This window comes from Pleuronectes platessa, chromosome 20 (genome assembly GCF_947347685.1).
Source record: "Pleuronectes platessa chromosome 20, fPlePla1.1, whole genome shotgun sequence".
Taxonomy (NCBI): Eukaryota; Metazoa; Chordata; class Actinopteri; order Pleuronectiformes; family Pleuronectidae; genus Pleuronectes; species Pleuronectes platessa.
Window position 1 is genome coordinate 11,190,267 of NC_070645.1, and position 24,153 is coordinate 11,214,419.

The 24,153-nt window shown below is 42.1% G+C and overlaps 3 protein-coding genes across 3 annotated transcripts in view; 1 reads left to right on the plus strand and 2 right to left on the minus strand.

The window, feature by feature from the left end:
* tpk1 (thiamin pyrophosphokinase 1) overlaps positions 1-5,445 on the plus strand; it is a 67,608-nt gene extending 62,163 nt beyond the window's left edge. The window contains exon 9 of the mRNA XM_053412699.1: positions 4,159-5,445. Within this exon, the coding sequence (XP_053268674.1) occupies positions 4,159-4,304 (146 nt within the window). The 3' untranslated portion in view covers positions 4,305-5,445. The remainder of the gene's footprint in view (positions 1-4,158) is intronic.
* A 4,384-nt stretch (positions 5,446-9,829) lies between these two features.
* zgc:112332 (uncharacterized protein LOC553712 homolog) lies at positions 9,830-17,784 on the minus strand. Its single transcript, XM_053412849.1, has 7 exons — positions 17,691-17,784; positions 17,083-17,195; positions 14,863-15,018; positions 14,126-14,230; positions 12,362-12,571; positions 11,010-11,202; positions 9,830-10,780 (listed from the first exon to the last, which is right to left on the minus strand). Exons 1-7 carry the CDS (start codon positions 17,699-17,701, stop codon positions 10,678-10,680), a joined length of 891 nt encoding a protein of 296 aa, XP_053268824.1. The 5' UTR covers positions 17,702-17,784; the 3' UTR covers positions 9,830-10,677.
* A 1,286-nt stretch (positions 17,785-19,070) lies between these two features.
* si:dkey-73n8.3 (uncharacterized protein LOC100150965 homolog) lies at positions 19,071-22,051 on the minus strand. The gene is made up of 7 exons (XM_053413059.1): positions 22,038-22,051; positions 21,599-21,726; positions 21,123-21,278; positions 20,850-20,954; positions 20,373-20,582; positions 19,787-19,979; positions 19,071-19,419 (listed from the first exon to the last, which is right to left on the minus strand). Exons 1-7 carry the CDS (start codon positions 22,049-22,051, stop codon positions 19,317-19,319), a joined length of 909 nt encoding a protein of 302 aa, XP_053269034.1. The 3' UTR covers positions 19,071-19,316.
* Between the last annotated feature and the right edge of the window lie 2,102 nt (positions 22,052-24,153).

The window sequence follows — 24,153 nt, forward strand, 5'->3', positions numbered from 1 at the left end:
TGCAGTCAGCCACTGGGGGGCGATCAAGACGTTTGGGCTTGACCTTTTGAGACCTGTCATGTCTCACCTGTTTCTGTACAGACTATGTTTCTAATTCGCAGAAAGAGAAAAATGTGTATAATCTTTCTAAATCGAATGCAGGAATTATGGTCTAATTCTTTTTATATTAACATGCATTGACACTTTAGATGGAGACCAGGTAACTTGACTGTGACTGTTTGTGACTATACCGTATCACTAATAACTTAGCTCTAGCATTTAAAAAAAGCTCAATGCAGCACCTTTAACATGCCTCTCACAGTGAAGCGGCAACACACTCCTGTCCGGTTCAGAAATGGCCCCTAACACCAGTAATCCCCCCCACACACACACACACTACCTGTCCACTGCAGTGCTAGTGTGTACGAGTCTCCCCTCCCCGCGCCCACCCACTCTCCTGGGTAATTTGTTGTGTAAATACGGTCTACTTACAGCTGACGGGCCCTTTCAGCTGTGGCGCTGGAAATGCAATTACAGGCAGCAAACATCTCCATTGTTATCACTGGAGGGTGCGACGCTCATTTTGGTCCCCTCTGCAACGGGGGGCCGTTATTGATCGGGTATCAGCTTTGAGGAGGGGATTACTGATGAAGCCGTCTGAAAGCCCCTTTGTGCTCAGTAAAGAGTTTGCACATGTGTGTGTGGGTGGGTGGATGCTTGTTTTAAATGGTTGTGTGAATGAGAGACACAGATTATGTGTGTTAGCAAATGTACATGCCTCTCGGCCATTCCTCCTCCCAATGCTTTTATGGTAGTGCTCTGCTGCCCCTAGTGGCCGTTCCTGTGACACCAGCCATCAATTTTCAGCCCTGAATGTATCTCCTTTCCTCTCCGGTTGTAATATAATCACATTGTGCTGAGGGATAAATCCTATGGCATTTTTATATCCAGGATAAAAACATCGATGGGAGGTTTATGCAGCCTGTGGAGCATTGGTGAATTGGTGTCTGCTGTAAAGGTTTTTTTGTTTTTTCTTCAGTCACAGTGTTGTACAGGATTGTAATCCTAGTCCAAACGTTATATAAAGCTATCAGAGCTCCTGATAATAAAGATTTTAAATATTAACATATATATAGAAACTAATTCGAATACATTTCATTTATAAGATTAAGGTTAGGGTCTAAAAAACACACTATCATAAATCCAAAATATTATAATTTTAAAATGTAATTAATCTATCTTCATCATGAAGGTAAGGTTTGATCAGATCTTAAAATCTTAAGAAAGCACCAACATATTCATATATTGATTAAAATATCACAACATTTTGATTGATACTGAAATAATTTAGATGAAACATTACTAGGATTATTTTATATTCATTTTCTGCCAATAGATCCCTTTCACCTAAATCGTGCACACTGGACCTTTCAAATAGAAGCTTCTGAATTAGTTTGAATGGACACTGACTGTAATTGGGAGAATGTTTCCTCTTCCAGTCCCACCATTACCCTGAATGTCTGCTCCTGCTCTATGTGACTTGGGTAAGCGGGTTCCATCTCCTGTGATAAATGTACATCTGACTGATACAGCCACAGGTTAAGCTGTTAGAATCAGGCCCAGCAAGTTCAATATGAAAGCTGAATTGTAGATCAGTATAAAGAGTAAGAAATCATTAAAAAAGAGCGCTTATCTCCAAAATGTAAAGAAATCTAAACAGAGTTTGGTGTATATGTTACAGCGGCAGCTCTACTGGTTCAGAGGGATCATGGGTAATATCCACTGTTCAGTTGTGTTTCAGTTCTGTAAGTGGGACTGTGTAGTTAGAGATTTATGGACTTTGTTTTTTCTCAACATGAAAACCACTTAATCGATCGGCCACAGACAGAATTAATCACCATGTGTAGCCACAGAGGGCGCTGTTGCTCAGTAAAAGTGACATAGCTTTCCTTAATAACATGGTATTCCCGACAGATGTTTCCATGAGGACTTTCTAATCCTCCCAAAGTGATCAATAAAAGTGAACACACTCGTTTGCAAATCTCTCAAAACACTGATATAGACGACTCTCGTGGCTCGGCTGCTCGGAGCCAGGTGGAAACATATTACCCTGCAGAGAAAAATCCTCGGGCCCACACTTTAACACAGTCAGACATTATTCTCACCCGCCCATAGCACAGTTCACTGCGGCTCTGTGCTCACTCAATTATTAAGTGCCTTAACTTCACATGCAACTTGTTTTCCTCTGTGTTCGGAGTCAAGCTGACTTAATACCATGCTTATTTGGCAGTCTTTGAAGCAGCACAGGGCTTTTTTGTCCCTGTTTGATGTGCATGCAGGCGCCTGTGGACAAATGATTTGCTTCTTTCTCTCCTTCTTTGTTTCTTTGTGTTCATTTTCCCCTTTTGTGTGAAGTGATTTTGCCAATTTTTATTTTTTTTACTAATCATTCTAATTCTTATTTTCTGGGGTTCTTTGTCAATGCAGTTATCAGGTGTTGGCTCAGGTTAATAGTGTGTAATGTAGTGTATGATGTTTGAGGCGTAGAATTTGCAAAAGCAGGTTGTGTGATTAATTGGTCTCTGTGTTCTTCACCAGAGCAAAGCATTTGTTCTTTGAAATTACTTTTATATGAGGGGAAAAGCTGTTTGCCTCAGGAGCGGCTCTTTATTCTCTGATTTCTCACACTGTAATCTTCAGATGGGAAACTTTCTCAAACTGCCCAGTGCCCACAAACAAGAATTAATGGATGCATTTTAATTTTATCAAAATTTACCCAAATCCCCCCAGGAAAAATGTCCCTGTAAATATCACTATTATGACTAATTATGTTTCGAAACAACTTGAAACAACCTTGTTGTTTGTAGGAAGAAAAATAAACAAATTACACAGTTGTTATTCTTCATATTTTTACTGTAGTCGTTATTATTTAAGCACAATTCTAGTATTTTTAAATCTGGGCCCCATTTCCCCATCTTTTTAACCTCTAAATCATTAATAGGACAAAAGATGTTTGAATCTGTCGAGTACTGAGCGAGTTCGCTACGATCGGCTGCAATGTAATCCCTTCAGACATCTGCCTGCCTCAAACTACGTCCACCCTGTCTTCAGCAGGTCTCTCTGCTCTGGCTGCTCTTGAAAAGATCTACAAAGAGTAAGAGTAGGATTCCTATTTGAATGGCAGTGTTCAGGGCTTTGCCAAGTTAGTGCAGAGTGTAAATGAACTGTGAAACCATTTATTAGAGAGTCTAGATGGATACAGGCTTACACTTGTGTACATGCAACAGGAGAAGGGACTAAACCAACATACAAATGAAAGAGTTTGATATGGTTGCTTAACTTAATACTTAATAGAAATACTTCAAACAGTCATTATTCATCGTTTTAGTCATCACTGGCTGATTGTGATGCACCTTGCAACACATAATTCAGCACTTCCCGGTTTGACCAGATGAGGTCAGTGTTGGCCATGTGTCCTCTCAGCCTGAACGGTTCATTTCAGTCAATTCACTGGAACTTAGACCTGAACCTGAACCATCCAAGTTGTTATAATGTGCCTTAAAAAAAAGGAGAAAGGAGTCAGCGATTTGTCACAACTCTCCTGTCAGGAAAAAGAACACAAAGAGGAAGTTACACATGAAACTGGAGCAAATATTTCACAAAGGTTTGACCTTGGAAGAAACCAGGCTGTCTTATATGCGAAATTATTCCAGACTAGATGTGTCAAACCTGGTGAATAACATCAGTGGTTGAAAAATGAATCTGGTCTAACGGTTTCTTTTTTTCTTTTGAATTCCTCCGTCTGAAGAGTTCTTTCTCCTTCACTGTGCTACTTGTCGTTATGAAGGGTATCGAACAATGAGCCTTACAAGCAGTCACCTTTCCTGTGTCAGCTGAAGGATTCTCCATTCAGAGGATTTCTTAACACTTCAGTAAGCACTAGGTGGGAGTGTACTCAGTGGCCTCAGCACAATAGCCTGTGTGAATGTGTGCAGGTTCGTGCAGGGGACCCGGTGTGCCGCGTTGCCATCGCCTCGCTAGGCCCAAAACTGTGTTAAGAGACAAATCGAATTCATGTGTACGACCTCAAACTATTAACTTGATTTAAAGTTGACAATTATTTGTTTCCATATTAACTGCTGCGTTTAAACCATCGTTGTATCCGTCTTCTCTGTCCAGACAACCAGGTCCTGCAGTTTGGGAAGCTGGTGAGCACATCCAACACCTACGAGCCCGTCCCCCCTGGAAACCCCAGGAAGCCTGTCACTGTGACCACAGACCAGCCTCTACTGTGGAGCATGGGCATCCAGACAAATAGAGAGTAGCACAGAAAAGGTTTGCTTTCTCAGTTAGTGTTTGACCAATCAGAACATAACACAGGGAATTCCGCATCTCTGCTACAATTCAGTCACTGGTTTTCTATATTTTGAAAATTTGAAGTACAAAAAGAAAATCATGACAGATATCTCACTGAAGTGCTTTTGCATGACTTGGCCCACAAGTAATTCAAAACAGAACCAAAATGTCCCAGACAATGCTCTTCTGCTAGATCATTGTTTTTTTCAGTGATGGGATGAATTCAAAATGTATCAGAGTAGTTTTGTCTCTGCAGTTGAAAATGAACCTCATACAGCTGGTCCATTTCAAGTACTGAGTACTGAGATGACAGCATATTGTAGAAACATGTGCAGGATTCCACTTCAACATGTGCCTTCTGTATCATCCTTTTTCACTGATTAAAAAGTATTTCCACCTTTCTTCTTCAGGTTAAAAAAAAATCTAGACTATAATGTAGCGATGGCAAAATGCTGTTTGCACAGACGGGACAAATCAAAGTGTGGGTTTTCATTTGTTTTATTTACACAGCAAATACAAATGTTGTGCACAGAACGTAAAAATTGCCATCCCCCTTCAGTCCCGATCACGTCAGCCCCATATCACTTTACAGCACCGTCACCCGTCCCCAGGTATTGAAAAACGATTTTCTCTGTCCAGATTTAACCGCCACTGGAAGAAAGAAAGAAAGTGTTGTTAGGGACAAGAAATCAAAATGTGGCCGATACTTTTTTTTAACAGTAATATTCACATTTTTTTAATGACCCAGCTTTCGCATTAAAATCACCATTGATGAACCACTCATGCCAATCTCCTTCGATAGGGACAATCCGACTCCTCAAGGTCAGAATAGTGTATATTCTGACACCCTTTACAATAGATTAATTGTATTTGAATGCTTTAAATCTTTTACGCATAAAATACTAAATATTTTCTGTAATATTCGTCAGCTGTATAAATTGTGATGTGAAATGAACACCAGGTACCCGGATGAGATGCTGCTATTCTACCACTTGTAACAAAATGAACTGTCTTATGCAAGAGAGAATAACTCATTTGTTTTGTTATTAATCGTATACCTTAATAAATAAATGTGCAAGTTCTACTGACATTTTAGTGGAAAGTCCTCAACCTGTGGTCTTCAATAATTAATAATTGTGTTGTTGACACCATTAATCATAACATTGAACACAAAGCTGTCACGTTGGGGTCATGTTTCCACTTTCTATAATAAAGTAAGACGCTAAACATGGGATTTTAACAAAAGAGCCCTGGGAAATATATAAACCTACAAATACTGCCGTTTTTAAAATTATAATATTTTGAATGTAGGACAGTTAATTAACTTGCCAGTCTGTAACAAAGATGAACGGGCATAACAACTCAATTAATTCCTAGCTACCCAATTCTAATTTCTATGCACATCTTTATTGTGAGTAAGACTATTAAAAAGCAAGGAGAAGAGTTTAAGATCATGACAACAATCAATAGATAGTAATCACAGATATCAGGGAGGGAGACACTGGGATAAAAAGCTCGAGATAGCACAGTCCTGGACCAAGCACGTCTCATTTGTCTCTACTTGATGATGTCAAAAGTTGTGATCAAATCAAAACAAATCCGTTTCTCCCTCTTCCCTGTAACGAGCTTACAATGTGAATAATGTAGGCGTTATTGCCACTTACACAATGATGTTGTTGATGGGGATGTGAATGAGTTTGACGAAGAAGCCGATGAAACCCATGATGGCGAATCCGATCGCCGTGGCCATGGCGATCTTCTGGAACTCTGACAGGAGGAAAGGAAGAGTTACGTGAGAACTAGAACTTGAGCGGAGAAGAAGACTCCTGGATGAGAAGTGAAAACATCTTCAAGAAACACAAGCGAGTCCAGTGGTGGAAGTAAAACTACTAAATGAGCCGTGTGACTGAGAATCCTCAGATATTAAGTACAGCGGTATCCCGTATGCGTTTCCTTATCAGCTGGAATTTAAAACCATGTACCCCCGTTCACAGACACATCATAGCCGAGGTGGCCCATTGAGACTGAAAGCTGGTACCTTTCCTGTCGGGCTTCGTGCACCTCTTCACGAGCCTGATGGAGTCTTTGACGAACTGCCGGCTGGGCTCAACGAACTGCATCACCTGATCCATGGTGTTTGTTTGGGCTGATGAGGATGAAGAAGAAAAGAAGAAAACATCAGCGTCAACGTCTGGGCTGCTCACAATGATGACGTATACATTCAGAATATCGTGAATAACACGTTCAACAACAATAAACTACAACCACGTTACATTTGTTCACACATAAAACCTGCTGTTTAGTAACATATTGAACTGTAGATTACCCAGAAGTCCTTTAAACTACTGAAAACCGTGATTTGTCGTTGCGCTAGCTCCTCCTAGCTAGCTACCGTTTGGAAAGCTACTAGCTCGACGTGGCAGCTCGTTTAAAACCCGACAAATACACGTTACAGCTCTCAAAGCAGCAACTGTGTGAAACTGTAGTGTGAGGGCAAGAAGGTTAGAAGCGGCAGAGCGGGTCTCACCTGGTTCTGAGGAGGCGATCGGAGGAGGAACAGTCTGAGCTCTGAGAGACACGTCGCTTTCAGATCACTGTTAACTCGAGAAGAGCTGACGTAGACTTGCAGCGCGCCTGCGCAGGAGACGCTGGTTCTTTGAGTCGTTCTTATCCACACTGCCATCTGCAGGCGAGGAGGTTCGTTACAGCCACTTACTCTTAATGGTAAACAGATTTATTACAACTCCTTATTCAACTTCAACTTATAATAAAAGTATTATAGATATTTATTTGATATGAATATAATTTTTAATAAAGTGTTTGTTGTTTACCTTTGTGTCGTGAATAGCCCACACAGCTATGCTATGTTCAACTCCACATGTTGTCTTTTGGTATATTCCATACTCTGCATAATAATAATAATAAAAGCAGTGATACTACTACTAATAGAGAAAATAATTCAAATAAGAGAACACATTTGTAGTAACAAAAGAACATGTTCAAATTACACTTAAAAGAAAAGGAAAAAGAAAATAAATACTCACATTTTCTAATTGTCTGCAAATTTTGGTAAGTATAATTTCTAAAATATTAAAATAATAATAATCCTTAAAATTTCACAGACTGTCTGTCGGTGCCCTAAAAAATTAAATTAAATAAAATTAATCAGGCAAATAAATTCAAACATTTTTAATTAAATTAAAACCCCAAAAATGTATAATAAAAAGAAGCCAATTCATTTGCCTGAAAAAAAATTGGATTGCTCAACCCTTGAAAGTACCAACTATAAAATACAATTAAAACATTTCTAGGACTGCAAAGCAGCACTGAGTGGGCCCGTGCACATGCATTATGAAGCGTATTACAATTAAAAATATCAATATTATTACAGAATCAAAAAAAAAAAAATCAACATGAATGCATCATTTCTACGTGATTTAGGCTTTCAAGTCAAAGTTAGAATCCCTGCAAAGCTAACTGCTGATACCATCTAAAGACTCATATCGATTGATTTAAAAAATGTTAAATCAGTCAGTCTCTAATCATAGTACGTGTGTTTCTTAGAGGCGACACTGTGGCCACTCCTCAAGCTCATTCCACATTCCTTCAGTCTTACACTCCCCCATGTGACTCAGATTAACATAAGGTGTGTTCATACAGCTCTATTGATCTGTGTTCTTTATTATTCTCTGCTTAAAATACTTAAAATAATACTCATGTCTACAAAAATAAAATATTCTGTACATGGAAATCAATTAGTTATGAGATCAGTGAATAATATCAGACAGCATGATGCTGTAAGCAGCAGGATTCAAACATTACTTTTCACTTTTGTCTCTTTAACGAAGTGACCGTAGACTCAGTCACATTGATATTCAGTCATCTGTTTGGGGGGCCCTGAGCGAGACTTTAAAACCCTTAATTCTCTCATTACTAAAAACACTAATCTCACCTAATCTCTTTCAAATCTCAAAGGCGAAACTCATACAAGTGTCACATGTCACTGTATCGGAAAACGTCAACCCAGTGACTTGTCATCATCCAACACACGATCACAACTCACACATGCAGCAAACAAACCCAACTTTGTTTTTCATTTGACCAGGTTTATTTTTTTACATTATATACATGCTGCCACATCGTCAGAGGCTTTCCTAACATGTAACCATATTGTGGTTACAATTATTACTGCAACAGGAGAGACCTCTGATATATTTTAAGAAAATGTAGGGAAACAGTTCATCTATACATTAGCTGTAACTAAGGATGCACCGATATGGAAATTCTTGGCCGATACCGATACCGATATTTAAAATAACAATCTGGCCGATAGCCGATACCGATATTTGTTTATTTTCTTTTTGTTGTTATTCATTCACCCTTTTGTGCCAGAAAAATAATTAATCATTATTTAGAAAGCACTATTTAAAAAAATGTCAGCCTTTCATCACTCTTATCTTTTAATGAGCACAGATTGAATGAAACAATCTTTGATTTAACTAAACTTTATTTAACAGAGACATATTATGCCCATTTTACCGCAAGTTGAAATGGTTCCTCGGGATCTTAATGAAATGTCTGTAACATATTTTGGTCAAAATACCACAAGGGTAATTTAAAACAGTACCTTTTTACCCTGTCTAAAACAGCTCTGTTAAAGTATCATTATAGAGAACGCTCTTCTCATTGATTTACGGTAGCAGTATTGCCCGTTTATTAGATGTGTTACGGCTTCTGTGTATGACGTATGTTGTCAATTCTCTTGTTACCTGTGCATGAGACGGATGAATAGAGCCGGTGCACATGAGAATAAAGTACTTAAGCAGACGCTACGCTCATACTTTTTACACCAAGTTACACTGCGTGAGTCAAGATAACTTAACAAGCCCTCCTCAGTTTTACCTGTTTTGAGTGTCGGGCAGAAATCACATCGCGTCAACACCCACCATGGCCCTTCGCGATGCTTGTTTTAATTAAACAGTCGGATTCCCCTGGTCCGCACCAGTTCTCAGTCAGCTGCTAGGCGCCAGCCGGAGGGTTCCTCCAGCGGTCGCTGTAGCTGAGGTGATCCGCGAGAAGGGCCCGACACGCGTCCAGAGTGGCCGCCGCTGACCGCCGTACCCGGTCCCCTCCAGCGCCTTCCGCGCCGGCGATGGACACCGCCCCGCGACCCAAGAGAAAGAAAGCCCCCGCACCAGCGAGGCCGTGAGGTGCCACCGGATGAGGACCTCCCGGCGGCGCGGAGAGGAGGGCGACGGAGGGACTGCTCACCCAGCCTCGGCACGTGCCCAGCGGTTTTACCACAAATATCGGTAACATCGGCCAATGATATCGGTGAAAGTCAAGTTTATTACCGATAAGCCGATATCAGTAAACGAGGCGAATATCGGCCGCTACCGATGTTCGGCCGATAAATCGGTGCATCCCTAGCTGTAACTCTTATTCTGGAGCCGATCCCAGCTGAGATCAGACGGGAGCTGTACATCCTGTAGAGATCACCTGACAACCACAGGGCTGAGAACCGAACAACCATCTAACCTTCATGTCTGTGGAAAAAAGAGCACTCACAGGAAACCTGCAGAGGCACAAGGAGAATAAGGACACAATAAAGGCCTAGGCTGTCAGGATGGTTCGAGCCCAGAAGCTGTTTGTGGGGTGGTGAGGCTATCCACTGCACCACCGTGCCACCCAGAGGCACGAAGAAAAAAAATGTTTACTCCTCATTTAAATGTACATTCTGATGCCACAAAATAAGAACGTAAACCATTTCCTATTGCCAGCTCCACATTACTTCATTCACATGTTACTTTGAAAAAAGTATTTTTAAGGCCGTTTGGAGCCAAATCGTTCTCGTCATGGGCAAAAAACGACCCGTCTATTTCACAGGCCACTAGAAACTGAATGATTGGTAAATTTAAGAGAGGATTTCACGATGGGTCAAAAAACCCCAAAAAAAGGAAATCAACTTTACAAAGAATATAAAGAGCTATAAACTAGCAAAAATGTGGTGAAAAGATAATTCAAAAGTATTTCCTCAACATTCTACAGAGTACTAAAAACAATCTGACAATATTGGTAGAACATGAAACCCTGTTTGATCAATGCAATTGACTAAACATAAGATTCTTCCAGTTGTGTATAAAATAAAGGAGCCCTTGATAGAGATTCAGTCCTATCGAGACCATATTGAACTTCCAATTATTAAAATACAGAATTTCACAAAATTAACAGAAACAACAACGCCTCTTTAAGTGCTTAACAGTGCCGTCTGTTGTTTTTTAAAGATGAAATTCACACATTACACACACAACGTCCTCCACTACACAGTTCATCTCCCACTGTTCACTGCCAGGTGATGCCAAGCATGTTGCAGCTGATTTCCCACAGTTTGTTGGCTGAGTCGTCATCGGAGGCCGCCCTCGAGCTGCGTGCGGGGGCACAGTCACTGAACACACACACACACACACACACACACACACACACACACACACACACAGGGACAGAGGATGGTTGTTACGTTCTGTGTGGTGCATTTATGTGTTAAACAAGAATAAAAACTTGTATAATAAACCCTTCTTATAGTCAGCAGGTAGTAATAGTGAGCAGCGTGAAGCCGGCCCTTCAGAAGTGCTTATGTAACCAGTTGTGTGTGGGCTGAAATATACTGTGTGTACCTGAAGTAGCCCCCGCTCTGACTCTCCAGGCCGGGCTCCACGGCGCAGTAGATGGTGGTCTGAGCTCCCTCCACGGTCGTTTTGGTGAAAATCCGGAAAATCTTCACGGCCACCTGGATGCACTGGTGCTGGTGCCTCCACAGGTCGGACTGCACCACCCCCGGGTGCAGGGAGAACACACTCACCCCGGTTCCTGTGACATACAGAGAGTAGAGGCCCCTTATACAGTCACTTTACACACAGTATGTAGTCCTGTGAACACATTCAAGCACATATGACCCGGTTGCATATCCATATTCTGTGTAGAGCATCAGTGATTTGATTGCATATTCAAATCAAAAGCTTAATCAGCCATGGTGTTTGCATTTCATTTTCGTTGCATGCTTCCCCTTTAATGTCCAATTTGTTGGTTCCTGAGTTAATCTCATAATGGACTGAGTTTTAATAGCTGTACTCGAGATCTGTGGATTCAAACATCAGACCCGAGAGTCGTTTTTCTAATTAAAATAATTTCTTTCGGTTCTTGTCCATTAAGCAGAGAGAGGGAAAAAAAGAAGTGAGTCAACAAAATGGATAATTTCCAGTTGGAGTCAGATTCACATGCAACAGGAGGATACTTCCTCAGAATGAGAAAAAAAGACTTGACTAACCGATCCAGTGTGAAACTAACTGGATACAATGCTTTCTGCTTTCTGATTTACATATCTTAGACTTTGGTTATATTCTATCTAATTCAATTAAATAGATATATTTCTCAACTCTTTCCTTTCCTTAGTCTCTCAACCAGACAAAGACTGTCGCGTGTTCATGTTCACACATTAACAGAGTTGTTTATGATTGAATATATAATTCCTATTATCATGTCTACAACAGAATTGTGAATCAAACTCTATTAAATTGATTCAGCTTAATAAAATAAATGAAATGAACTTAATTAAAAAAAGTAAATTGACTGCATTTGCAGTTTCATTTTTGAAAGGCTCCATTAAGCATGTTTACGGTTTAACAAACCACAAGGTTTTTTCTAACAAATCAGATTTTATGCTTTTTGTGTATTTATGTGTTCATTTATTGTCTGGTAATATAGGCAATGTTTTTTACATGTTATATTAAGGCATATTAAAATATAAAAAATGGCCAAAACAGCCCATGACTTTCTAAATTTGGGTATCTTTATTATTGTAAGTAGTAGGAGCAATACTAGTAATAGTAGTATTTAATTGAGTACAGTAAACTACATACATTAAAATGTGTTTACTTAAAACCCAATCTATGACTACTGTATTTATTCTTTCTTCCATCCTGTGACGTTTGGCAGTGACTCTGTGAGAACCTCGGCGGCCTCCTCTCACCGTGGAGCCGTTTGGCCAGTGAGCGAGCAAACAGGACGTTGGCCAGCTTGCTCTGTCCGTACGCCTTCATGGTGTCGTAGTTCCTCTCGCTGTTGACGTCATCCAGCCGGAGCCCCGTCCAGGTGTGGGCCACCGACGCCACCACCACGATACGGGCCGGGGCTGAACGCTTGATGAGGTCCAGCAGCAGGTGAGTGAGCAGGAAGTGACCTGAGCGAAAGGGAGAAGCACACCTTTCAGGCTCCTGCTTCATGCTACATCAATGAATACCACAGCCCTCAACCTTTACCCTTGTTTTGGGATCTATTGACTTGTGGCTTTAGCCCCTGTACAGGTCAATGCACACACGTTTTTTAAAGAAACACTGAAAGGTTTCCATTTGCAGAACATTGAGTTGAGCGGTGGCGTCTGGCTGCAGCACGGAGGAAACTCTGCTTTGGAAAGCTCAGGGTTTTTGTTTACTGTACATCGACACCGGCATCAGCCTCTTGTTGCCAAAAGCTCTGGAATCTTCCTTTCTTCTTCTGCGTCTTCTATGTGTACGGCACCTCTTCTTCTTCATCGTGAGATATTTGTGTTTTTCCAGTTTAGCTGCCATCGTGTGCTAGAAAACGTCATCGATACACCCACTCACTCGCTGTGAAGTTTCTATTTTGCTGCTGTATTCTCACACAGTCTAACTCAGACGTGCTGGGATATTTAACTGGGCAGCTGGCAGAAGAATCCCATCCAGAAAGTCCAGAAGAGGGGTTGATATGGTTTCATTAGTCTGTCTCGTTCTGTTTCCTCCTCTGTGGTCGGTGCAGAGCCGATAGTGAGGACAGCTTTGTGACACTGATCTAAAGAGCAGGACATTCTGATCTGGACTGAGTCTCTAGATTCACCATCGGTAAAAAAGGCTCAATCTCTAATAGATCGAACTGCTTGTGCTTAACATTCATTCAGCTTTGTTTTACGACTTCTATACAAGAAAATCACAATGTATCAGGAGCCAGAAAGATGAGATAATAGGGTACTTATGTAACTGTTATTATCGCTCCTTATCGAGCCTTTTTACCGATGGTGAATCTAGAGACTCAGTCCAGATCAGAATGTCCTGTTCAATGGTAAAAACAAGGACTATATTTAAACAAATGGAAACAATAGAGAAAGACTGATTTCTGTTCAGGGAATGGAGGATTCGCCGTAAAGTGTCACGTGTGGAAGGAAACTTCCAGGTCTGACTCGAGTCTGTCGCTTCCCGTTCCATTGTTACATTTTTCCTGTTGACCTATACAGAGTTTATCATTGTTTGACATGTGTACATTTACCGGATGGACGTTCATGTACAAGTACGCATGTACGTGTGCATGTGTGAGGAGATGTGTGGGTGACTCGAGCACAGCGTGTTCCTCTCTCTGCCTGGCAGTGATAAAAATACCTCGGAGGAAGCCGTGGTCCAACGTGGGGAGAACGTTGACAGCTCCAAGAAAACTGTGACTCCGGATCATTTTCCAGGCTGATGTGTTAGTCTGCTCGGTTTGACGGGTGCTGTGCGGCTCGTTAAAAGGATGCAGTGTGGGAAGGAAAAACACCTTTACCCTCTTTAGTGGGAAAATCCCACTCATAATGTGATTCTAGTACTGGAAAAAAGATATTACAGTTAATGTTACCTCAATTACTAAAAACCTCTCCTTTCATTCAGCCTGCAGATAAACATCACAGCCAACAGAAATCAATTCACTGGGTTTTATGTCCTGGACGTAACTCACAGTGATGACTCACCCAAGTGATTGACTCCCAGCTGCAGCTCGAAGCCGTCCACCGTCTTGGAGAAGGGACACATCATGATGCCTGCGTTGTTTATCAGGATGTTCACTTGCTTCTCCTCTGAAAAGAACATGAGTCCGTTAGTAGAATCATAAGTTAGCTTTTACAGATTGCGTCGAATTACGTCTAGAAGACACACGTCAATCGTAGCCTAACAACGCGGAGGAGTCTGGTGTCTTGTTCAAAGGCACATGGAAGGTTTGAACTAGCAACCCTGCAAATTATCTGCAATCTACAGCTGCCACTACTGTTTCTTTTTCTTTTGAGAGAAAACACGTACAAAAAATTCATATAGGTAAAGATTTTAGTGGTTAGTTGTATAGACCGTATATAAACGTATAAGACATGACATCTTCCCAAAAGTAAAGCCAAAGCTTATCGATTACATCCTGGTCACTGGCTGCAGTGCCTCCTCCGTGTTAGTAGATGGGACATGGACCAAATCAAAAAAAGTGCATGCCATCCTCGGTTGCACTTGTCACATTGAGGTTTGTTCAAGTGTCAGTTTTGATGGTCTGAAAACAAGGTTACATGTCAAAGTTGACAGTGAAGAATGACTTGTGATTGGTCAAACATGTGTAGCAACATGCATGCGTTTGTATCCAGGATATGGACTATGGCTGGTTATGGCTTCACGTCTGGATAGTGGGAGGAAGGGGCCATGTTCATAAACAGTCTCTGCAGTTCCCTACCTTTGATTATGAGCTCAGCGAACGCCCTGATGGACTTGGTGTCGGACAGATCCAGTTTCCTGATGGCGATGTTCTCATTTCCCGTGTCTTGCAGAATTTCCGTCCGCGCCTCCTCTGCTCTCTCCAGGTCTCTGCACGCCATCACGATGCGTGCGCCTGAAAGAGACGATCATTTCAATGTGCACAACGACTACTTTGACTTCTCACGCAATCCAAAAACACTGTCACAAGAAGTTTCTTCTCCTAGAAACTGTGGAGGCTGGATACTTTGTTCACGCAAAGATAAATCATGCTCTAAGTCAATTTTACTTCACGATAAATCACAGGACAAAGAGAAGAGGCAGCCATTATATACTCATTGCTTCATACCCTGAGCATGACAGTGATTTACTGTGTGGAGGACAGTGTCCCACACAGGGAGGTTTGAACCCCTCGCATTTTTCCCAAACTCAAACATTGCAACCGCTTTGCTCATTTGCAGTCACACTGAGTTGCCCACGACAATTAAGGCGGGCGCACCTAAATCTCTCGGCGTGCGCTTGATCATCCTCTTATGTTTTCTAAACTCTCGCTCAGAATCTCATTTAGCAGACCGCTCTCCGCTCCCACGAACACAAGGCCCTCTCAGCTGTGTCATTCTCATTCGCCTCTGACGCAAATTACGATGCATTCTCCTTAATGAGCCCAGAAAGGGGCTCTGAGGACACACACACACACACACAGATACACACACACACACACAAACACTCACACACACAGATACACACACGCACACAAAATAGCCGTTGTGCTCAGAAATTAAGGAAGAGGAGAGCCATTAATCAGTTGGAGCGTGGTGTCTGTGTCCCATCACAGTGTCTTTGTCTCTCCCCTGCTATTCCCATGTGGGAAAACCCAATTGTTCCCTCATTTCGCTTGTTGTCAAATTCAACCATTTCAAATAAAACGACAGGGCAACCAGTGAGAGTGCAGGGCTGCTCTGAGTCAAGTTAGAGATCACCCCGCACATGATTACATGCTGTAATGCACGCATGAGTAATGCAAATGAAGGGTAAACAAAAACATAAAGTAAAGCCGGATCATTTTCTGCATATTCAATCCAACGTCCCACTTTTCAAACGTTAACTTTTGTCCTTAGGTACCAGAGAGGTAGGTGCACATTTCACTTTGTCAAGATGGCAAATGTATCTCAATATGAAAAAGTTAGAACCCGAACAGATGCATTATTAAAATGGTTGATGGGAGGATGCTGTGCCCCAAGCAGCCATCTTCCCTTATGAAACCTCGCAAATCTAATCACGGTGTCATCGTATATCGTCACGTAATTCTATTTGCGGAAGAGCAATTGGACGGAGGACTCGCCTGAAAGGAGAAGCACCGCCATTTATCTCCTCTCTCTCCCCCATTTCACCTTTTCTCTCCTTTATCGTGCTCACACTATATTTTATTAGATAATAAAACAAAGGGTTTTTACATCATCGCTTAAACGTGGATTCAAATTTATGTTTTTCGATTACATAAACTGGATCGCCTGGGCAGAACCAGTTTTCATATTACTCGCTGTGTGTGTGTGTGTGTGTGTGTGTGTGTGTGTGTGTGTGTGTGTGTGTGTGTGTGTGTGTGTGTCGGTGTGTGTTTGTGTGTGTGTGTGTGTGTGTGTGTGAGTGTGAGTGTGAGTGTGAGTGTGAGTGTGAGTGTGAGTCTGTGAGTGCACTGCTGGGTGCACCCTCCCATCTCTCTTTGTTGCCTGTCTGGCTCGGGAGGGGAGCGGACCCTCACAATGCTCCCTCTGTCCCCTCGATGCCTCGTCTGTCTTCCATCTCTCCCATTTGTCTTTCTCATGGATTTGGTGAAGTGTCTCTTCAGTTAACAGAGCGTCAAATTTCCCTTCTGTCTGCCTATGGCCTTACTCTGTACCACGAAATTCTGGTGCTATGGAAATCACTTGAGTTGGTCCCTATATGTACAAAAAAAACATGTCTAATCCCACTGCAAACAAGGAGCAAACAAGTAGACGGATTAACCCTGATTCTGTGGTGGAGGTCTGGGAACAGAGGGCACAGTTAAAGATCACGCTGTGTAGCTTTAAAGCGCTCATGCATTGGGGGCTGCAGGGTGTGGAATGTGTCACAGTGTGCAAAAAAGAAAAGAAGTGGAAGAAGGAACAGAAACAGGCAGAGACACAGTGTGACGCAGACACACAGGTGGACGGTGCAGTACCTCTTCTCGCCAGGTCCCTGGCTGTTTCTTTGCCGATGCCGGTGTTGGCCCCGGTGATGATGACTGTTTTTCCATCCAGCCTCTCGTCAGAAGACCAGCGATTACAGCACATACTACAGTGAACAACAAGCACAACAGTTAGAGCATCAATAAAGGAAAAAGACCATATGCTGACTGTTAAAAACATAAAATAACATCCCTCTCTTCATAAGAACTATTGTTTTGCACAAGTTGTTTCTCCCCATTGCTGGTGCTGTCTGGGATGTGCTTAAGAAATTAAGAAATTGGGGAAATTGCTAACAGAAAATCAGGCCTCCTGCAGAGATAGGACATTGTATCCACTGACTGATCCACATGACGAAAAACAATCACAGCAATTGGTTAAACTTTTTCTTCAGAAACAAATACAAGTGGAGAAATCCTGAATCCCATAGAAATGTTTTTGTTTTTTTTTAAACACTGGTGCCCTTTAATCTACTGCCAAAAATGCCAAAGTGTAATCCCCTTTTACATTGCTCACATTCCTGTCATTAGCTGAGAAACTTCGCCCTTCGGTACTTATACTACACTATACTATACAGTTTGTGCATTTTCCTTTTTTTTCCTACCTGTGGTACATTCTTCCTGAAGAGCCAAAAAACCATCCACCTCAGGACCTGAGTAGGATATGAACAAAACACGCTGCTGCTCTCCTCACCAACACTTCATCAATAGATTTGTGGCTGACTCTCTCTCTCTCTCTCTCCCTCTCTCTCTCTCTCTCTCTCCCTCTCTCTCCCCCCCCCACAATGTTGTCATCGCACATATGCATGGACCAATCAGGAGCGAGGCTGACGCATAAATTGATTCACAAGTTCCAGGCTGAGGAGGGGGAGACAAGCGGAAGGGAGGGAGGGGGAGTCAGCCTCCTGCTGCTGCAGAGATTGGGTTGTATGGACTGGGCCGACCCGCCTGAGAGAGAGAGAGAGAGAGAGAGAGAGAGAGAGAGAGAGAGAGAGAGAGAGAGAATGTCAGGGTGCTGATGCTGTGCAAGCGTCTATGCCGAAGAGGAGCTGTATGAACAACATTAGTAAATATAAAAGCAAATATGTTGAATTACAATCACCGTGCTTTCCTCTCCTCTCCTGGTTGATGCTCACACTGGATCCATTTCTTCATGTTAGAAGTTTTTCTTTCTGCTCCACATTCACCAAGTGCTAGTTCATTGTAACAACTGTCGGGTTCATCTATAATAATATCAGATCTTGAGAGTCCCCCTTTCCTCTCTTAAATCTCCATTGTCTTTCCTATAGCTTGTAGACAAGTTGTACTTGAATTTATTTTTACTGTTTTGACTAGTTTTATTTTTGTTTTATTCATTTTACTGCTTTATTTCTTTTGTGACCAGTGTCCTGATAATAACCATAATATTGCACTTTTAATACACTTTTTAAATTTCCTTTATATTTTTTTGAGTGAACGCTATTGTTTAATGCTCAGTACTGAATATAAATATTGTGATACTGTAATCTTAATTTCAATTAAACCTCATGTGTATAGCGCCGAATCACAACATACATTATCTCAAAGCACTCTAAGTTGTAAGGTTGAAAGTTGTTTAGAGAAACACAGCAGTTCTCACAATGAGGAGAGGATGAACGTCTCCTCAACAGGAACAAACCTTGAGTCCTTTGAGATAATGTTGGAATTTGAAGCTATATGCATCCAATTCAATTGAATTAGCGTGATAATACCTCAACTTTGTTTTTTTTTACTCTAAAGTCATATTGGACCAGGCTGCTAATTCCTAATCCCAGTCATGAGGATTTCCAAAATTAGCTCTAACACTGGATGAAAAAAGAGAAAACAAGAAATCTTCGTAAATGTGATATAACTTCTTCAGAGCAGGAGCTGTGTGAATTCGATGTTTGTTGTGTGTTGTCTTTGCTCTTCCGCGGAAAAAACAAAGTCCAGACCAGTCAGCAGTTTGGATTTATCAGTGAGGGATTTGTTTATTATCAGCGGCTCTGACCTTTCTCCTTCTCCACAATCTATTTGTAGCTTTCATCACACATGACTTTTACCGATCAGACGCTTCAGTCCAGTTGGTCCATCCACCCCGTCACATGTTCAGCATTCAGCAAAACCAATAACTTCACATAGGTGGCATCGACGTTGTCACTCTATGAGCGCGGGGATATTGATTCATGGCATATAGGAGGAGAGCATGTGTGCATATTTAAAACTCTGCAAGTTTATCTCCAGCAGATGCCCAGCAGGTGGCAGCTCACGGCCCACAGCTTTGAGGCAATGCCATCATCCTGACCGGCCCGGCAGCTCTTTGCACTGGCACAGTCCCTGCAGGGAAAGGACAGGAAAGGGACACAAAAGGAAACATAAGGAAAGGGAAGGAAAGAAAGGAAGAGACAGAAAAGGAAAGGAGATGGGGGGGAAGGAAAAAAAGATTAGGAAAGGAAGGGGAGAAAAGGAAAGGAAAAGGATACATAAGGAAATTAAGGAAGGAAAAGGAATTGGATGTGGGGAAAAACAGTTATTACCACCTTTGTACATTACATCATAACATTTTGATTTTCTTCCAATTTTTAAGCAGCCACTCCCTCTTCTCTTCATCTAATTTAATGTCACATGACGGTGTCTGTTTGTATTTTGTAGCTTGTCAGGTGATTTGAACTGGTTGATCTGGTTAAAAACATGTCACACTGACCTGTAGTATCCTCCTGTGTGCAGCAGGTTCTCAGGGGTGACGGTGCAGTAGATGGTGGTGTAGGCCCCCTCTGCAGGGGTCCTGAACACCATACTGATGGTCTTTATTACGTCCAGAAGAGGGCGCCTTATGTGCCTGGTTATTTCAGTGTTCACCACCCCGGGGTCCACGGAGTAAGTCGTCACACCAAAGGCTGGAGGGGAAAGGGACAGGGGTTCCCTTAACATGGCTCGATGAAAATTAAAATATGAAAATAATAGCATGAAATAAAGAAAAAACTAGAAAATAGTGTTTAATAAGTCAAATGCCGGTTTGCATGGGGTCAAAACCAGATCCATTATCTTGTATTAGATTTTTTAAATATCTATATCTTTATAAGTTGGATGACAATGACAACCTAAGTCCAGTGAGCATTGGATCTTTAAGATGGCTGTTTCCGAAAAACATGTGTCCCCACGCCCAAAGCATTAGTGGTAGAAGCATGAGACCCTCACACTCACAAGAGACGCATTTACAGTTTTTAATGCGGTGACGGAGAGACACAAAGAGAGAGATAGACATCCAGGCTGCATGTTCCCGTAACTACCCTCGGTCCTCTTGGCCAGCTCCCTGGTGAACAGGACGTTGGCCAACTTGCTCTGAGCGTACGCCCGCACGGGGTGGTAGTCCTTCTCGCCGCTGAGGTCTTCGAAGTGGATCCTGCCCATGGCGTGAGCCGCCGACGACAGGTTGATGACGCGGGCCGGGGCAGAGTGCTTCAGCAGGTCGAGTAACAGGAAGGTCAGGAAGAAATGGCCTTGAGAGGGAGGACCGGGGGGGGGGGGGAGCATACAGATTGAAAAAGAGTAAAGCATTTAGAATTAAATGCATCTTTTAAAAAATACACAAAAGATTTACACGGTGATGACAACAGAAAGTGAAATAAGACGGTTGATTATTTGGGCTTTTTTATCTATTTAGTGGGCCCCAAAATTCCTTGTGACGCCCCTGCCTATAGCTTAATACAGTGACAACCTTCCTGACCTGATGCAGACGAATTTCTTACACTATTTCCTTCTCCTACCCAAGTGATTGACTCCAAACTGCAACTCGTATCCATCCTGCGTCGTGGCATGAGGGCAAATAGCCACGCCTGCATTGTTGATCAGGAAGTGAAGATACTTTTCACCTGGGAAACAGAATATCCGTTACCTGAGTCTATATATCCAATGCTGTATTTGGAAGTTTATGTAATTGTGTGTGTGTGTGTGGGTGTGTATGTGTGTGTGCATGTGTGTGTGTGTGTGTGTGTGTGTGTGTGTGTGTGTGTGTGCATGTGTGTGTGTGTGTAACCCACTGTTGTAGACGTTCTCGGCAAACTGGCAGATCGACTTGGTGTCGGCGAGATCCAGTTGCTTGGCGACCACCCTGGCCCCCTCCACTTCCCTCATGATGTCACGGACGGCCTGCTCTGCCTTGGCCATGTCTCTGCACGCCAAAATCACCCGGGCACCTGCCGAGATTAATGGCTCTCACTGGTGTGCGTGTTTGCATGAGCATGCACGTTGAAATCTGATCGTGGTGAGGGGAAGTTGAGCCCAGGAGTCTGAGCGTTTCTCTGATCTCATGATTTTAACTCTCTGATATCTAAAAATAGCAGGAACCCATTTTCATGAGCATTATTGGCCTCAGAAAAACACTTTAACGCTTGGTTGTTTTTCTTGCACAATCTTTTCATTGTTAAATCTTTTCCACACAGCTATTATCAGTCACACGGGTAAAAAACTAAAAAACATGTCACTTTTTATCACTCGTTATTCTCTGATCACTTGCCTCTGCTGGCCAGGTCCTTGGCCGTCTCTTTTCCAATGCCCACGTTAGCCCCCGTCACGATGGCTGTCTTTCCCTCCAGGGACACATCGGAGGACCACTGGGAGACAAACAGAGACCTGAGGGATGAACTGTGAAGGTAGAAATGAAGACACAGAACATGAAATCCATCCTTCAACCATCATTAGAATAAAAAAAGAACATTAAAGCGTTTACATGACATGTTTGTTTAACCTTACAGTCGCTCAATTAGTAGATAGCTGAACAGTGTTTTTCAGAAACTATACAGCCATCGTGTTGTATTAAGTTAGAGGTCACACCCATCATGCACCAGGCTTACATCTGGTACTTGGAACTGAAATAACACTGTTTTACCCAAGATCAAAAAAACAAGCCAGGTCCACTTGTATATATATGATATCCAGCATAAGACGTTTCTTACCTGACTGCTTGCATTTCTACAAAATTCCAATATCCTCTCTAAAAATCTGAGCGACTACTTATTTCAGTCGTGATGCATGAAGACTCAGGTCCAGAGAAACAAAACAGAGGACTAATATGAGAGAGAGAGAGAGAGAGAGAGAGAGAGAGAGAGAGAGAGAGAGAGAGAGAGAGAGAGAGAGAGAGAGAGAGAGAGAGAGAGAGAGAGAAGGAGGAAGGGAGGGAGAGAGAGGAAGAATGACAGCATTATGTCCCTTGAAGAATCTTTCATCGTGCATTGAGACGTCACAATTGGATACAAATCCCCTTCTGTTGAAAGGCCTCAATCGTACAAATCAATTAAGGTGAAATTTCAACATGCTTCAACAGGCAATCCCATGATATGCACTGCTGTGTTTAAATAAGCCAAAGTAACAGAGAGGCTTTATGTATGATTATGCAAAGCCTTATATGCCTATGTATTTTTTATATATAAAAACGTTTATTCTGCCTGTTCACGTGGCCCAGTCTCTCCATCTGCTTTCCGTCGATTTGATCCAAAGCAATGCCTCCTATTCAAATCCCTTTGTGTCATGATTTGATCATTTGGCTGCTCTGATCCTCCATCAGCAGATTCTGCGGCTGAGATTGGAAAACCTGGATCTGCAGGTGAGGCGACTGTAATTTCAGCCCCTCACCACTGTGGAGTTCCTGGTGCTTTCCACAGGAAGGGCTAATGTGAGCATGTTATTCTGATTACTGCTTGGAGCCAATAACATCACATTATCGGATCCTTCACAGGGAAAGTTGAACCATCACTCATTTACTTTAGAACATGTGACTCACTGGGCTCTCTTTCTCTCTGAGCTGCGGGAAACTACTCAACATCCAAAACTATTATTATCGTGATTATTATATTATTATTCATGCTATAATTATTAAAACCATTACAAGTTTAAATATATAACTCATATTATTTTCATTTTAACCACCAGTCTGACGAGACTTAAAAATGATGGTTACACAACTGTTCCTACTCTCTCTCTTCCCCTCCCCGCTCATCCCAACCGGGCGAGGTACATGACATTTTGTCCTGAGTCTAGTCCCAGAGGTTTCTTTCAGTTAATGAAGGAGGTCCTTTATAAATAAAAAATGATATTGTAATAAAATTTTATTGAATTGAGTTCAAGAATCAATTTCTCCCTCTTTCATTTTATTATAGATATAAGTTTTGGTTATGGTATTAGTTTTAAGTGAGACCACAGGAGATATCTGGTGGATTTACGCCATAAAAACCCTGCAGAAGATTATAATTTCCAAAAGGTCATATTTACTTGAAATTTGCCTTTTATTTTGTTGTGCTAGCAGGAAGGTGCCACTGGGGGGTGACCTCCTACATATCTCCTTTCAAATGAGAGACTGTTTTCTCTCAGACACACACATACACACACATACACACACATAGACACGTTTGTACTTCTGTCTTAGTGAGGACAATAATATACTCCTGAGGGCCTGACCCTAACCTTAACTATCCAACTAAATGTCTTATCCTAACCATAAAACCAAGTCTAAACTCTCAATCAGCCCATTAGAGGTGGGTCAGAAAGTGAGGGACGGCCAAAATGTCCTCACTCTGTAGGTCGTAGGCTCAAAATGGTCCTCACAAAGATATCTGTACAAGTAAACACACACACACTGAGCGCTGAAATCATTTAAAGCTCCAGTGAAGTTCTGTGTTGTCTGGCCAGATCTCATGTAAACCATGTGAAAGCCAGTCATAACTTCCTGTTTCTCACAAACAACCATAAAATAAGCTGAGACAAGACGTGAACACACACACACACACACACACACACACACACATATATATATATATATATATATATATAAACACACTCCTGTCGACTCAAGCCAGGTCTAATTGTGCAGCCAGCTCCTCTCATGTGGTCTCTCTGTGACGCTTGTTGGTCTGACGGCGAGATTAGTTTCCCCTCACAGCTGCTCGCCATCGCCAGGCCTGATGAAAGGCCGCCCGACCGCCTGTCATCACAGGGACGGAGACAAACAGGCCTCGCCACATGTGTAATTAGCATCGCTTCGCAAAAAGATTATAGATCATCCCGAGGAGATAAACG